Source organism: Adiantum capillus-veneris, chromosome 5 (assembly GCF_014529385.1).
Source record: "Adiantum capillus-veneris isolate H3 chromosome 5, ASM1452938v2, whole genome shotgun sequence".
Classification (NCBI taxonomy): Eukaryota; Viridiplantae; Streptophyta; class Polypodiopsida; order Polypodiales; family Pteridaceae; genus Adiantum; species Adiantum capillus-veneris.
In genome coordinates, this window is record NC_140935.1 from 110,020,619 (window position 1) to 110,034,941 (window position 14,323).

Consider the following 14,323-nt stretch of genomic DNA (forward strand, 5'->3'; position numbering starts at 1 on the left):
TGGAAACTTTGAACGCTGCATCTTACCCAAAATGCAACAAAGAAGCAACCATATCAGATTTCTGCAAACGCAAAAAATTGGCAAAATTCAGATGCCTAAAACATGCCCCGAGGGATTCACTCTATATACAAAATGAGATGCCACCTGCGAGGAGCAGACAACATTAGGAAAATCCCTATATACGACTCAAATTAGGGAATATGATCCCCCTTTCTACGCTTATACGACAATCAATGAAGAAAACTATCATACCCCTATCTTATACATTAAATGTAGGTCTCACATGATCTAACTAAGTAAAACTAGTCAAAGAGTGTGTAGCATAGTGTTTGGCAATGTACTAAGGAACCACTTCTATTGATAACTAGATGTACCCTCAATGTTTCTTAGTTTGACTTTCAAACTGTGTGCTCGATGAGCCTGCACTTTGGCTACTTGTTCAATTTTGACCCATCTAAATTACTCAAAAAACATGGTTATAATCTTGTGCTAGGTTCTCTGTGTAAATTTGCATGTATACAAACTCTCTATAGTTTTCATCCCTCAAAAAATGAACTATAATCAGAGAACAAGCAATTGATACAAAATAATGTTAGTTCTTGCATATATCTTTGTAGATATTGACTCACAAGTTCGAGGGAAGACTCTTTTGGGAAGACAAGATTTTGAAACACAAATCCTTCCTCGCATTTTTTCCTTTACTCACTCCCCCCCCCCCCCCCCCCAAATATGATACCCCTCTCCCTTATTTATAAGCTTGGGAGATAAATTATTGGGGGTCTGCCCCTAGCTTATACGCTTATGTGACTTGTAAAAAAAAAACCCTCCCCTGCACTTATGTGGTGCAGTAAGTTTTCCATAATGAATCCCCCGGGAAACGTGCATGCCAAAGTTTTGCATCTAAAATAGCCTTTGAATCCACAACAACATTTGCAAAATTTTGCCCACACTTGTCATATAAAGTGAGCTTATACAGCCCATGGCATAAAATGCCAGATGCAACGATTTTATCACTGAAACTGAGATAATGTACAATACATTTTTCATTCACAAATTTGACTGCAAGACCAAGTCTAGCAAGTGCAGATATAGACAAAAGATTCTTCTTGATTCTAGGTACATACAATGCATCACCAAGTGTGAAATAGCTGTCATTTGTAGCAGTAAGCACAATTTTTCCAACTCCCTAAACCGGATAACGGGCATTGTTGGCACAAGTGACTAGATTCCCATGAAGGACAGACTCAAGAGAAGTAAACAAGTCACAATGTGAGGCAATGTTCTTTGTAGCACCATTGTCAAAATACCACACATGTGAATCTGTAGCAACTAACATGCATGCATCATGGATAGTAGGATCATAAGTACACTCTACACTAAAAGCCCACTCTGTATCTACATTATCATCACAATCTCCTTTCACAGAAGACTCTACAACAACTGCACTTGTATTGGACCCTGTAGTTTATCTAACCTCTTTTTTCTCTCTTTTGCCTTCAATTTTGGACATTGCTTGATTAAGTGATCATCAACTTTACAATAATGGTAATGTATATTTTTTTTGCCCTTATCACTAGAATTCCCAAACGAAGTGCTTCCAGCAGAATCATTAGGAACCTAAGATTTTCCACTCGCAAAAAAACCATGAGAAGTGGCTACATTGTTGTTACCACCTTTTCTTTGAGCAGCAATAGAAGCATGTTCCATTGCACTCTGTTTAGCCCTGTTTTTTTCTAGAAAGTGACTCTTGTAACAGGAATGTGCATAAAGCATCAAGCTTGACAACTTCTGGATTTCCTTGGGTCATAAGTCTCCAAGTACTAGCAAAAGTCTGGTACGAATCTGGCAAAGCATCAAGAACAGTCTGCACAAGGGAACTGTCAAAACTGACTTTAGTTGCATAAATAAGTTGCTCATCTATATCCTTGACACCGGCAAGAAAATTTTCCATTTCATCTTACTCACGCATAATCTTTGACTCCAGCTCTTTACATAACATTGCACTTTTTGCCTCATTGCAACTTGCATAAAGACCAACCAGAATATCCCAAGCCTCTTTTGTAGATTTTGCTAAATGAATTTGAGGAGTAATAGTACGCTTCATAGACAATGCAATCAATGCATGAGCCTGTGCATCTTTTACATCCCAACAAGCTTGCTTAGTCGTAGGCAAAACAGCTTTGGCAGTAGCAACTCTGCCACCAAAACCTGCAACATCCTCAACATCGCCTACATCCTTAGAACCACGACGTACATCAATGCCCTGCATAATATTCCAAACTCCCTTTGACACAAGGACATGTTGCATCATATAAGCCCACATAGGGTAATTATCCCCATCCAATCTATCCTCATCAACAAACATCTTGAACACATATGTATTGTTGTCAGCCATGTCAAATGCTACACCTGATGTGAAAACTGCCTCAAAAGAGGAGAAACAAAGTGGAGACAACACGTGCTAGAGAGGAAAAACCGTACCGGACAGTAAGGGACCTATTATGAAAAAAAGGACACTGACAGAATTTTTGCACAAAATGACGAAATAGTATGTGCAATACTGCCTGTAGTAGAAACGGAGGCTGAAATGAGCCCAAATGAAAATTCTGAGCAGACTGAGCTCTATGACCTCTCTCGAAATATTTTAGGACATGCTGTCGCTCACCAAATCTCACAGAAATGGAGAAAGTGACCAGGCGTGTATTGGAGCTGCTGGCAATTAAGCCAAGGAGGATGCAACCTATTCTGATACCAATTTTTGGAATTAGAGTTGTAGGAAAATACACATAGCTTGGCGAAGACAAAGGAATCTCAATGCACACAATAGAGAGTATATTACTTAATGTGCAATGGAAAAGATGAGACAGCTGTAGAGTGACGGGCGTATATACAATGCACGAGGGAAAGAACCTCCTAGTGAGGGAAAAAATGCCCTCGTGGTCCTAAATGTATTCACACACATCACTACCACATGTATACGGTAGCATGCTATATAGCACAATCCAAAGAAGAGTGCAAGGGACATGTTCTTTTACAAATTGCACATACAAAAAATTTGCACAAAAGGACAAAATTGCCTATGTAGTATTGTTTGTAGTGGTAGCAACTATGCCCGGGAGGATGCAACCTGCTTTGATACCAATTGTTGAAAATAGGGTTGCAGGGAAACACACAGCTTGGAAAAGATGAAGAATTTCAAGGCACATAACAGAGAGTATATTGCTTAATGCACAATCAGAAGATTAGCCCTAGAGTAATGGGCATATATACAATGCAAGGGGAAAAAGCATCCTAGTGAGGGAACAAATACCCAATGGTCCTAAGTGTGCTCACACACATCACTACCACATGTATATGGTAATAGTATGTCTTGAGTTCATTATAGATCATGCAATGGGGGTCACAACCAAGAAAATAGGGCCTTGTGAAATTTTACAAGGCCCCTATTCGCTTGGATTTGACCTATGTCTTTGCGGCCATGGGGGTCATAACCAAGTAAAAAGGGATCCTATAAAATTTTCCAAGGCCCTCTTTGCTTAGTACTGACCCATATCCACTAAGCAATATAATCTCTAGCATTTATTCATGTTAGGCACGTGATATCGCTTCTACCCGTGGACGTTCAAGACAAAATATACAGTGCATCCACTTATCTTAACTATGCTTCACAACAACGATATTTTCTTTTGGCTTTGCCGAACTGGTTTCACAAAATAAATTGGGATCTCATGTGCTTTTTGGTCACTGCCTACAATGAATCATGAGTTTTGTCTTGTTAATAAAAACAATATCTTAGGATCTTTTTTCCCACAACCTAAATGGTTTTGGTTTTTTTTGGTGTAGCGAACATTGGAATCTGTTATTTTTCACCATGAACATAAGATTTTCTACTATGGAAACTCTGAGAAAAGTAGGAGATTTCATGGGTGTGTAAAGACATAAGGCATATCAATATGCGTTTTCTTGTAGTCTCTGTTTGTAATGTCTTACTCAAGAAAGTGAGTCTCTGTTTGTAATGTCTTACTCAAGAAAGTGCTTATGTATGGTAGTCCCGGGAGAAAGTTTGCATGTTGTGTAGAGCACATATTGCTAGAGCCTGATCTAGAAGCTACCACTCTGCATCGACGGGTCAGCATGCCTAGATAGGTTGATAACTACAACTGTGGTTGGCGGATGTGTCTCAATGCTCTGCTCCTTGTTAGCCAAGCTTTGGATGTGTTAAACGTAAAAACTGCATGTTGTTTGAATGCTTATATTGTTGCAATGTTTGTATTAAAAGAAGAGTTTTCTTTTCTTATTATCCCGCTTCTATAGGACCTTGGATTGGATAACTACATCCTCACGATGTGTGCAAATTTTATGTGGTGGCCATCTTGAATCCTATATTATCGATGCACAAATGGTTAAGAGAGAAAAGCGATTCAGCTAAGGAGTTCAAGAGGGGCCACATTGAGCAAGCGACGCAACACGCTCAAGATTTTCAAAACAAGATTCAAAACATGCAAGATAATCTCAATAATATTATGTGGAGGTCGTAGAGATGGAGGACTGCCTTGAAGTTCAACGGCTTGCTTGAGCACAACAAAGGGCGCAAGAGCAAAGGGAGCAAGACAAAAGGAAAGCTACAAAGGTACAAAGTGCATGTGAAGCCATGGAGGAGGCCCATGCATTCAAACAACACCAAAGGGCACCCGAGACGAATGTCCCTCAGGGGAGAGGGACAACAATCAGGGGAGCAAGATGGGAGCAGTGGCAACAACAGAGGGAGGGGGTAGGACATCAGTGGCAGCAAAACAGGGGGGACAACAACCGGGGAAAGAAGCAGTAACCATCCCCACTTTTGTATACATTTTGAAAGAAACAATACAGTGTAAAAATTTGACATTTTTGAAACAATAAGATTTTTTAGCAACACAAAGTGTCTATGTGTTTGTCATTTTTTAGTGCACATATTAGATGGCATGGCATTATAGCTCTTTTTGTGCATACATTGGATTTTTTTTCATAGAATATGTGATCTAGCTTCCACAAGAAGCAATTAAATGAAGTGTATTTGAGAGGGACTCCTTGCACAATGTTGTTTTCTCCTTGCGTCTTGGAATCTAAGAAAAAAAATACGTTAGTATCTATATCTTAGGCCATTAAAAGAAAATGAAATTTCTCCATTTAGTAAGTACCTTTCTATTGTTGAGACTGAATGTATACACTTTTGGTAGAAGTGAAAGGTCTTCATATGTAAGATCTAACCTGAGCTACACAAGAGATGCACTTGACATTGTCTCCGTCATAGTTAGCAGGCTCTCTTGAATGTAGATCTCCATTCCTGAAGGTTTGTTCTCAACGTTAGACTCTATATCTTGGTTGAGTGGGATAAGTCGGCCACTAAGAAGATGACATCTAAAATAGTAAAATGACACTGTGACATTATGAGAGTTGATAATGTACTACCAAATTATGGACTTCTTTTGCAAAAGACAAATTGTGCTCTTTGACTGTTTCCTACCCCAATTATCATATAAGAAGTCCAAACAACTCTCATATTTGCAAAAGACAGATTGTGCCTTGTGACTCTTTCCTATCACAATTATCATCTAAAAAGTCCAAATAGCTCTTAGATTTGCAAATGAGCATTTTTGTGGTAGTTTTTATTTGCTCATTGAAGAAAAAATCTACAAACACATCAATAGGAATAAATAGAGTGAGCCTAATAATATTTGTAGCAATAGAATACTTAAGAGACTTCTATATATCCTAAAGCATTCTGTTGTTGAAGCCTTCACTAGCTTGGGTTGCTGGCAAAGATCAATCCTTACTCTCAAAGGATGGAAGTGGCAAAGAAGTTACATGACCCCAGCCATATGAAATTTTGGGCTCCAAATATGACATATCATAATAGAATGTTCCATTATCTGCCAACTCCTTGTGTGGTCTTCTTCAGTACATTTTCTCTCCGATAAATGCATGGAAAGCATCAAAAATTTTGCTCAACTGGTTGCGAGTCCGTCCTATCTTATGGATACATGCAACATACTAAACATGGTAGGATGTATAAACCTACCAAAATAATCATGCACTAAATGAAATATATGCTCAAAATAACTTAGAGCCAGGTCGATGCCATGGAAAACTAGGAACCTTAAGTCTACATGTTGAAAAGCATGTTGTATATCAAGATCTCTTTCACCCGCTTGCTTTGTGAATACACATTAAACTCCTTAACTTGTCCCTTGAAAGCCTCCACAAAATCATTGTGTTGCCTCCTCTTTCTCCTCCTTGTCTGCAGTAATACCCAACTTTCGATAGTTATTCTAGATGGTATCCATGCCTGATCATCTGTAGTCTATTAAAAATGCTAACAGAGTCCATGGTAGTTCAAGGCCTTCGAGAGATAGTCATGGTGTGCAATAAAACACACAGTAAAGTTAGCGCAAATATGAAAAGGGGAAGATAAAGTTTTGAGAGGGAAGTAGAGTTACTCAAAGCAAGATTACTTTTCTTCTAGGCATGTAGAAGAGTAGCATCAGGAGAAATTACAAAAAATTGGATTTTCTAGATCAATTGTTGCAACAAGCTCTAGGTCAATACAATTTTTTCCCAACACTATATATAGTAATTCATACAAATCTAAAATTATAATGTTTGAATTTCCATAAAGTGTAGTTGGTGCCATCAAGCTTGCCTTTCGTGAACGCTGGTGGTGAATGTCTAGTAGAGTAGCACCAAACAGAAACATTTGAAGATGCTGACATAAAAGATTGATTTTACAAGGTAATATAAGTACTTATCGTACAATCTTAGCTATGAGAAGTAATGCTCTAATACCATGCGCGAATTCAATCCATTCTCTTCTTTTCTTTGCCTTGGCCTTTACTCCTCCCTTCCAATCCCTCTCCTTATGCCACATGGAATTAGCCTCCAAGGTGCATTATATAACTATATATATATATATATATATATATATATATATATATATATATAGTTGCAAAGCGTTCAAGGTGGTGGTGCCGTCCTATGGATGGATGAGTGTGAATAGAGAGAGAGAGAGGGGGCCTCTTTTTTTGGCATTTAATCCATTCTCTTTTTTTTTCCCCCCTTGGCCTCCATTCCTTCCTTTAAATCCCTCTCCTTATGCCACATAGCATGGTCCTCCAAGGTGCATTAGATATAGTTGAGATAAGTCTATAAAAAAAGAAAGAGTCTTGGATTTGCACCATTTTAAAGACACAATTTCTCTCAGCGGTCCAATGGACTAGTCACAACCTCCCTCATAGCAAAGCTACATAAAATACACTTTGGTTTCCTTGTATGCTCTATTTTGCTCCAATTATGTTTGCGCTCTCTGTATTGCATGGTTTTTGATGACTCAACCTTTTTCCAATGCTCTGTATGTTCTTTTGCATTCTTTATATTTCATGTTTTTGGCAAGCCATCATAAATTATGGATTTGCGTAAATCACCTATTAATTGAATTATTGCTAATAGAATCAAACCAAGTTTCATCAAAGATAGTGTCACAATTGTGCTAGGGAAATAGTTTATTAATTGTGAGTTCTAGTGAATCATTTTAGAGCTTATATGTGAGTGGCGAATGCAAAATATGTTTAAATGAAATAAGACTTGATAAAAGAGAAATCCATTGAGATCACGAAAACATATCAAATGAATCAGTATTGTATAATGAACCCCAAAAAATATTGTGACCCACCTACTATTAGCTAGAATTTCACGAGACTCCAGGCCGTTCAACTTGCCTGCAATACCTCGCGCAAAGGTAGTGTTTTCCCTATACCGATTACTGCCAGCGCGTAGGAGAAGGGGCCCTCCACTATGTACAATCCTTTAAAGGGTGTACGGGGAGGGCTCTTAGCCTTTTAGGTTAGCAGTTGTGCGGACAAAGAGTTGCAACCTTCGTGTACTTGTTTTGAAACAAACTAAGGTATTTAACAGAAAGCAACTTGCGATGGGGCACTTGATGGCTGGCACAACCATGTCCATCTTCTTGGATTTTGTGTCAAATCTTGCTTGGAAAAGTTGGATGAGCGGGAAAAGCTATGAGATTTGAACACCTACATAGTCAACATAATTATGCAATGCTTAAGTTTAAGACATGGCCTCTTCAGTTGCTAACTCCATCTTGTGCAAAGTTTGAATGCCTCTACGTCGTGGGAACACTGCCTAGGATTTCGTAAACCAAAAGCCGGGTCCACAACACCTGACAAGGCATTTATTTATGTGGTTGTCCGCCCCTGTATGAATGCAAAACAGGTGGCGGCGCAGGGCCTCGCCAGGTCGCTCTTGGCCAACAGGGCTAATGAACAGACTGAAGCTCGCCATGGTGCTTGTTTCGACTCTCTCAGCCAACAAATTATGAGCATTCACTATCCCGCTACTGCTGCTGCACTGCAGCCCGATCATCCTCCCTTCTCCTTTGCCGGCATTCGTGCTTACTTTGTCGAAGCTGGCGTTCAGCCTCGCCGTTTGAAGGTTTGTGGCTCTTTGTTTCAGCTGCTACGAGAGAGAGAGAGAGAGAGAGAGAGAGAGAGAGAGAGAGAGAGAGAGAGAGAGAGAGAAGAAGAAGAAGAAGAAGATGAAGAAGAGAATTTTAACGTCGTAGGAAACTATCGCGAGAGAGAGAGAGAGAGAGAGAGAGAGAGAGAGAGAGAGAGAGCGATGTGCACCTATGAGTCCAGTACAAAAAATACGAAAGACAATGGTAACAAATGCTAAAATGTAAAAAATTAAGTGAACCCATATAGCCAGCTGGTAGCATCTCTCTCAAAGCCTAATCTCCTCCATGAGCTGCCACCCTCAGTACCATCACGTACACTCTCTCCTGGCAGCTGCATCATGCCATCAGTTTTCTTCTCTGTAAAGAACCTTGTAGGAGTTTCTCTAAGCCTCTATATAATGGCCTGGATAGGGTGATGGGGTAGGAAATACTGTGACCCCTTGGCGGCTGGCGGAGGCCGGGAGGAGGTATTATGGGAATGGACAGCCATTCCCGACTGTCAAGTGTCAGTGGGAGGCGGGCCAAGATCGCCTATTGCAGAGCTGTATAGTGGTGTTGAACTCCTGTTGCACCTGCACGTGCAATTGTGATTTTCCCACTGCTGACATGTCGCACGCGAATGTTATTCCTAGCGTTGATTGGGCAAAAAACCATTCAATTAGGCGGGTAATAATTACGTTGGCTGATGTGGCGAGCATCTAGGCCTTGCAGCGCTGTATTCTGCACAGGTACGGGCAATAAATGTATGGCTTAGTTTGTCAGCTCGCCGACCACCGACATTGACAACAATATATTGGTTATGTGATTTGCAAGAAGGACGAGGCATGAAGATCTATGAATTTCTTAAGCTTTATCCAGGAGAGTCCCATAAGCTCAAAAGTGATGTGTCATAGGGCCTATTGAGAGTTGCTGCGCTAGAAGAAATTGTCAATTGCCTCTGAATAAGTCCCCTACCAGAGCACGTTGAACTCTGTAATAAAGCATGCCCATGCTCGTGTAACTTGAATAAGAATAGCCAAGGCATCTCTATTCATTGCCCTCAACAGAGGTTCGAAGCCCTGTCTGAAGAGACAATGAAATTGTCCCTGAATCTTGCAATATACTGGACACTGATATACCTCTGTCTCTTGCTCTAAGTCGCACAACTCGCATATCGGCTGTATTGAAGATCTACCTGTCTCTATTTGCAGTTGATGGGAACAGATGCAAAGTTGTTCTATGACCGATTGAAGCCGTGTGAGAGGTGTGAATCCATGTATTTTGGGCATAAAATAAATTCATCCAAACACCAAATTGAGCTCGTTAAACTCATAAGTAGAGGAGACGATTCAAAAACAAAACAATCATGGTTCTTTGTTAAGCTTATTGCAATATACAACGAAAGGGGCTTTAAAGACATAAATGTTGGCTAAGTTTCACCCATCTATAGTGAGAGTCCTCTTTAGTCTAGCTCTCTTCTCAGATCTAAGTAGTCACGTCGTCATTCCTTTCTCTTACAATCATGGTCCTTTGTTAAGCTTATTGCAATATGGGCTTTAAAGACATAAATTTCAGCTAGGTTTCACCCATCTATAGTGAGAGTCCTCTTTAGTCTAGCTCTCTACTCATTGACTTAAATAGTCACGTCGTCATTCCTTTCTCTTTGGGCTATATAAACCCCTCCTATCAGTAATTTCATGTAGCTAGCCGACACTCTTCCCATCCTATGTAAACACCATTTTTCTACTTGGCAAGTATTCTAGTCCATATTATGCTATATGCTAATCATATTATATTAATGTTTTGAGTCTCCAAGAGGCCTACAACAGCACTTGCATACTGTACGAAGGCCTCAGTTGTCATGATTGTGACGTATTCTTTGTCTTTGTATTACCTTCTTCGCTTGATTCTTTTGCAGATACGAAGATGCACCAGATGTGAGACCCCCGATTCTCCAAAAGGATGCGTCCCTTCAGGCTTCGCCCAAGAGTCGCACCTATTCGGTGAATGGCCATGCCTCTTCAGCGAATGGCTGCACCTTTACACCGACGGGTCACGACTCTACAACAAAAAGACACGACTATTGGCATAGAGTCATGTCTCTTGACCTATAGTCATGTCTTTTCATCGTCTCTTTTGTTTCTATATAAGAACACCCTTGTAACACATTTCAATCAAGGAATCAAACAGTGTCTTCTGAGTCTTGTCTCTGAGTAAAGTTCAAGTTTCTTAAGTCTCAATCATGAGTTTAAGTACTTAATTAAGGATTAGTAACTAGAATCCTTACAGTGGTATTTGAGTCTTGTCTCTGAATCAAGTTCAAGTTTTTTAAGTCTTAATCATGAGTTTAAGTACTTAATTAAGGATTAGTAACTAGAATCCTTACAGTGGTATTTGAGTCTTGTCTCTGAGTCAAGTTCAAGTTTCTTAAGTCTTAATCATGAGTTTAAGTACTTAATTAAGGATTAGTAACTAGAATCCTTACAGTGGTTTCTGAGCAATTTTTTTTCCAAGACCAGAAGGTTGTGAGCCTCTCACCCTTGCCGCTACCCTCTTCCCTTCCCGGAATTATATGGAAGCTGTCTAGAGATGGTGAAAGCAACTAATTCGCAATCATTGATGTGAGCCTCTACTAGTCCCAACTTGCCCCACTGTTCTAGACATGCAAGGGAGAATCAACCCCTTCATCAAGAATCGGCTCGTTGGTCATGGCTGCACACGTTCTATTCTCCCTCTATAATTTTTTCATGCTTTTCACAAGTTGTGTTCTTAGTATATGAGCATGTGTACTCAGTATATGAGCATGACAGACAATTTATGCTACGAAGCCTTTCTCTGACACACTACCCTTGCGTGGGTGAACCCTTCAAGAAGCAGCCTCTTCACGTACATGGACCCCTTCAACACAAGGGTTGTGTCCTTTCAGCAATCGTATGTTGCTCTTCACAAGTAGGCACCCTTTCAACAAAAGGTTGCACCTTTATACATAAGTTGCCCCAGGTCTTGTTGCTTCTTTGAAGACTCTTATACATGCTTCACTTATAAATAAATGACTTATAAGAGGTGGTTCACGTGGTACAATGCATGCATGATGAAATGACTGCTCTTGTGCAAGAGAGGGTATGCAACTATGAGCGGCTTGGACATGCACGTCTTGCTAGAGGCTCACAAAGTGCCAGGCTAGGTCCTACGCTAAGACTAACGCTCGTGACACAGATGGCAGCACTTTCGACAAGCCTCGCATCAATCAATACTCGCCTAGAGCAGTTGTAGATGAAAACCTCTGAACTGACCAAATCGGAGGTTTTCCAGCCCAAATTTCCTTACCCAAAGCATGGTTCCTTAGAGACAACTAGACACAAAGTATCTTCATGCGAGCAGTAAAAGTCTCATCATGAATATTCTTGGAAAAGGTATTAGTTCTAAGCAACCTACTTCTTATTGAAATCGTTAGCAACAGAAGCAACAACATGAAGCTTCCAAAGGATCTCATCTTAAAACGCAGTTAGTCATATCAAGATGGGCTTACTTAGTGGCACATATATCGGACCTAGTCGAGTACTTGGTCGTGAATGCTGCGACGTTGGACAAGTTTCCCCTTGCGAGCCATGCCCTACATTTAAGTCTTTCTTGTCTAATGGTGGTAAAGTTGAAGACTTATTGATCCTTTCCTTGTGCAAGAGGATTCTTCAGAGGTCTAAGTGGCAACAACTCCCTCAACCTCCTCCTCCTCAATTGGAAGCCTTAATACTCGCTGAGAAAGCTGAAGATTCATAAGATTCTGGTTCTCGTGTGACAACCAACTGACACATAACCCTTTCTTCGGCCATGATCCAGGCATAAAAATTCGCCTCGTCACCGCCCTTGCAGAATAAAGTCTTTGTCTCTGAACAGATACCAGATGCTAAGGTGAATGATAATCCTCCAAACTTGAAGACTTTAGTCGTTGCCTTCAACGGTGCAAAGGATAAATCAGATGCAGACTCTTGCAGCAAGACTTCAGTCGCTGCAAATTGAATCTTTGGACACAACTTGTTCTATTGATAAACCTTTACAGATGGATATACTTCCAAACACTACTCTGTCTCAATCCACGACATCCCTTCAGGAGGATTTTACTATTCCAAATAAATCAATGGAATACCTTGCAGATTTCTAACGAGTGGTCATCACTCAACAAAAAAGTTTACCAATATTTTCACTTGAAGCAGATAAAGATTCAATCTTTTCTTGGACAAAATCTCGAAGTTGCAAATGAATTTGACAACGACACTAATCAAATTGCAGATATGATCAGTTTTTAGTTTGGCAAAATAGTCACGGTCAATAATAGTGCCATGACGTGGGACTTAACAAAAAGAGCTTTGGATGCAGAAGCACTACAACAATACATTTCCTTCTCCTGGAGTTTCTACAACTACCCTGGGTTTTATTTTAAACGAGAGGGAATGTCACGATTGTGACGTATTCTTTGTCTTTGTATGACCTTCTTTGCTTGATTCTTTTGCAGATACGAAGATGCACGAGATCTGAGACCCACGATTCTCCAATGATGCGCCCCTTCGCCGTAGAGTCGCATCTTTTTGGCAAATAGCCATGCCTCTGCAGCGAATGGCTACACCTTTACGCCGAAGGGTCACGACTCTACACCAGAAAGACACGACTATTGGCCTAGAGTCAACCTATGGTCATGTCTTTTCATCATCTTTCAGTTGCTGTATAAAAACGCCCTTGTAACACATTTCAATCAAGGAATGAAACACATAGTCTTCTGAGTCTTGTCTCTGAGTCAAGTTCAAGTTACTTAAGTCTTAATCATGAGTTTAAGTACTTAATTAAGGATTAGTAACTAGAATCCTTACATCAATAGAATCTTGGGAAGATCAAGGTCAAGATCTTTCACGTAGAGAGGCCTCACAGTGGAACCTTAGGAAGACCAAGGTCATGATCTTTCACACCTCGAGACAAGGTAGGAGCAAGGCTACATTCACCCTTGTAGGAGGTCGTGTGGAGGTGGTCACTTCATGTGATGTCTTGGGGTCACCTTTTCTGCTACAGTTACATGGTTCACTATGAGATCAGCAATGAGAGGCCAATTGGCTCAAGGATATGCGGCTTTGCTATGTTAGAGAGGCCGCCGACCACCACCAGGAACGCTTCCAAGGGTCTTGGACAAGGGGGTCTCTTCTCGATAGTCTAGTCACATCGTCATTGATGTATGGCACAACGGTATGGATGTTAGGCGTACTCGCTCATTGGTGGACACAAGTAGAGTGATAACAGGTGCTCGTGATGGCACACATAATACACATCAAACTCTTAGTATCTTATGATATCGTTCGAGTTGAATTTGTTGCATCACCTATGATGGTGGAGGCCATATTGTAGAACATATGCTCTCTAGACAGGTTCAAAGGGATGCCACATGATCGATTATTATAGAGCCCTTTCGAGGCTTCTAGGCAGGTGGCTTAGGGGGAGACCGTGGTCATGGTATGCTCAGTTACATAGTGGTTCTTATAGTAGGGACTAGAGATAGACCACCTCCCATCATTCAAGTATGCTAGATAAGCAACACACATCCACCTCTTACATAGGTAGAGAAACAGTCTTGAGGTAGGACATCTAGCAATTATACATACGAGAGACGTGGATATCACCCAGGTAGCCCTTATCTCCGAAGGTGCTATAATATAGAGATCAAATCATGATCATTTCAGAGGATGTATTCATAGAGAGACCCAGATACATGGAGGGCTTCTTACCACATGTTTTTAGGGTAGCAATTGGCCAACTGAATGTATCATCACGTCACCTTGAGATCGAGATAGGCAA

The 14,323-nt window shown here is 40.5% G+C and overlaps 1 protein-coding gene and 1 long non-coding RNA gene across 3 annotated transcripts in view; one reads left to right on the forward strand and one right to left on the reverse strand.

The window, feature by feature from the left end:
• Nucleotides 1–4,905: 4,905 nt before the first annotated feature.
• The window catches only part of LOC147457906 (uncharacterized), a 207,193-nt gene continuing 197,775 nt past the window's right edge, over nt 4,906–14,323 (reverse strand). Inside the window, exons 3-4 of the long non-coding RNA XR_015188159.1 lie at nt 5,178–5,323; nt 4,906–5,102 (exon numbers count right to left, since the gene is read on the reverse strand). This is a non-coding gene — a long non-coding RNA (uncharacterized LOC147457906). The remainder of the gene's footprint in view (nt 5,103–5,177; nt 5,324–14,323) is intronic.
• Nucleotides 8,172–14,323, forward strand: part of POL{LAMBDA} (DNA polymerase lambda (POLL)) — a 197,978-nt gene continuing 191,826 nt past the window's right edge. Inside the window, exon 1 of one of the 2 annotated variants that reach the window (XM_086512682.1) lies at nt 8,172–8,484. In XM_086512682.1, the coding sequence (XP_086368808.1) occupies nt 8,251–8,484 (234 nt within the window). In that variant the 5' untranslated portion in view covers nt 8,172–8,250. The remainder of the gene's footprint in view (nt 8,485–14,323) is intronic. The other variant, XM_086512683.1, reaches the window with a different exon arrangement.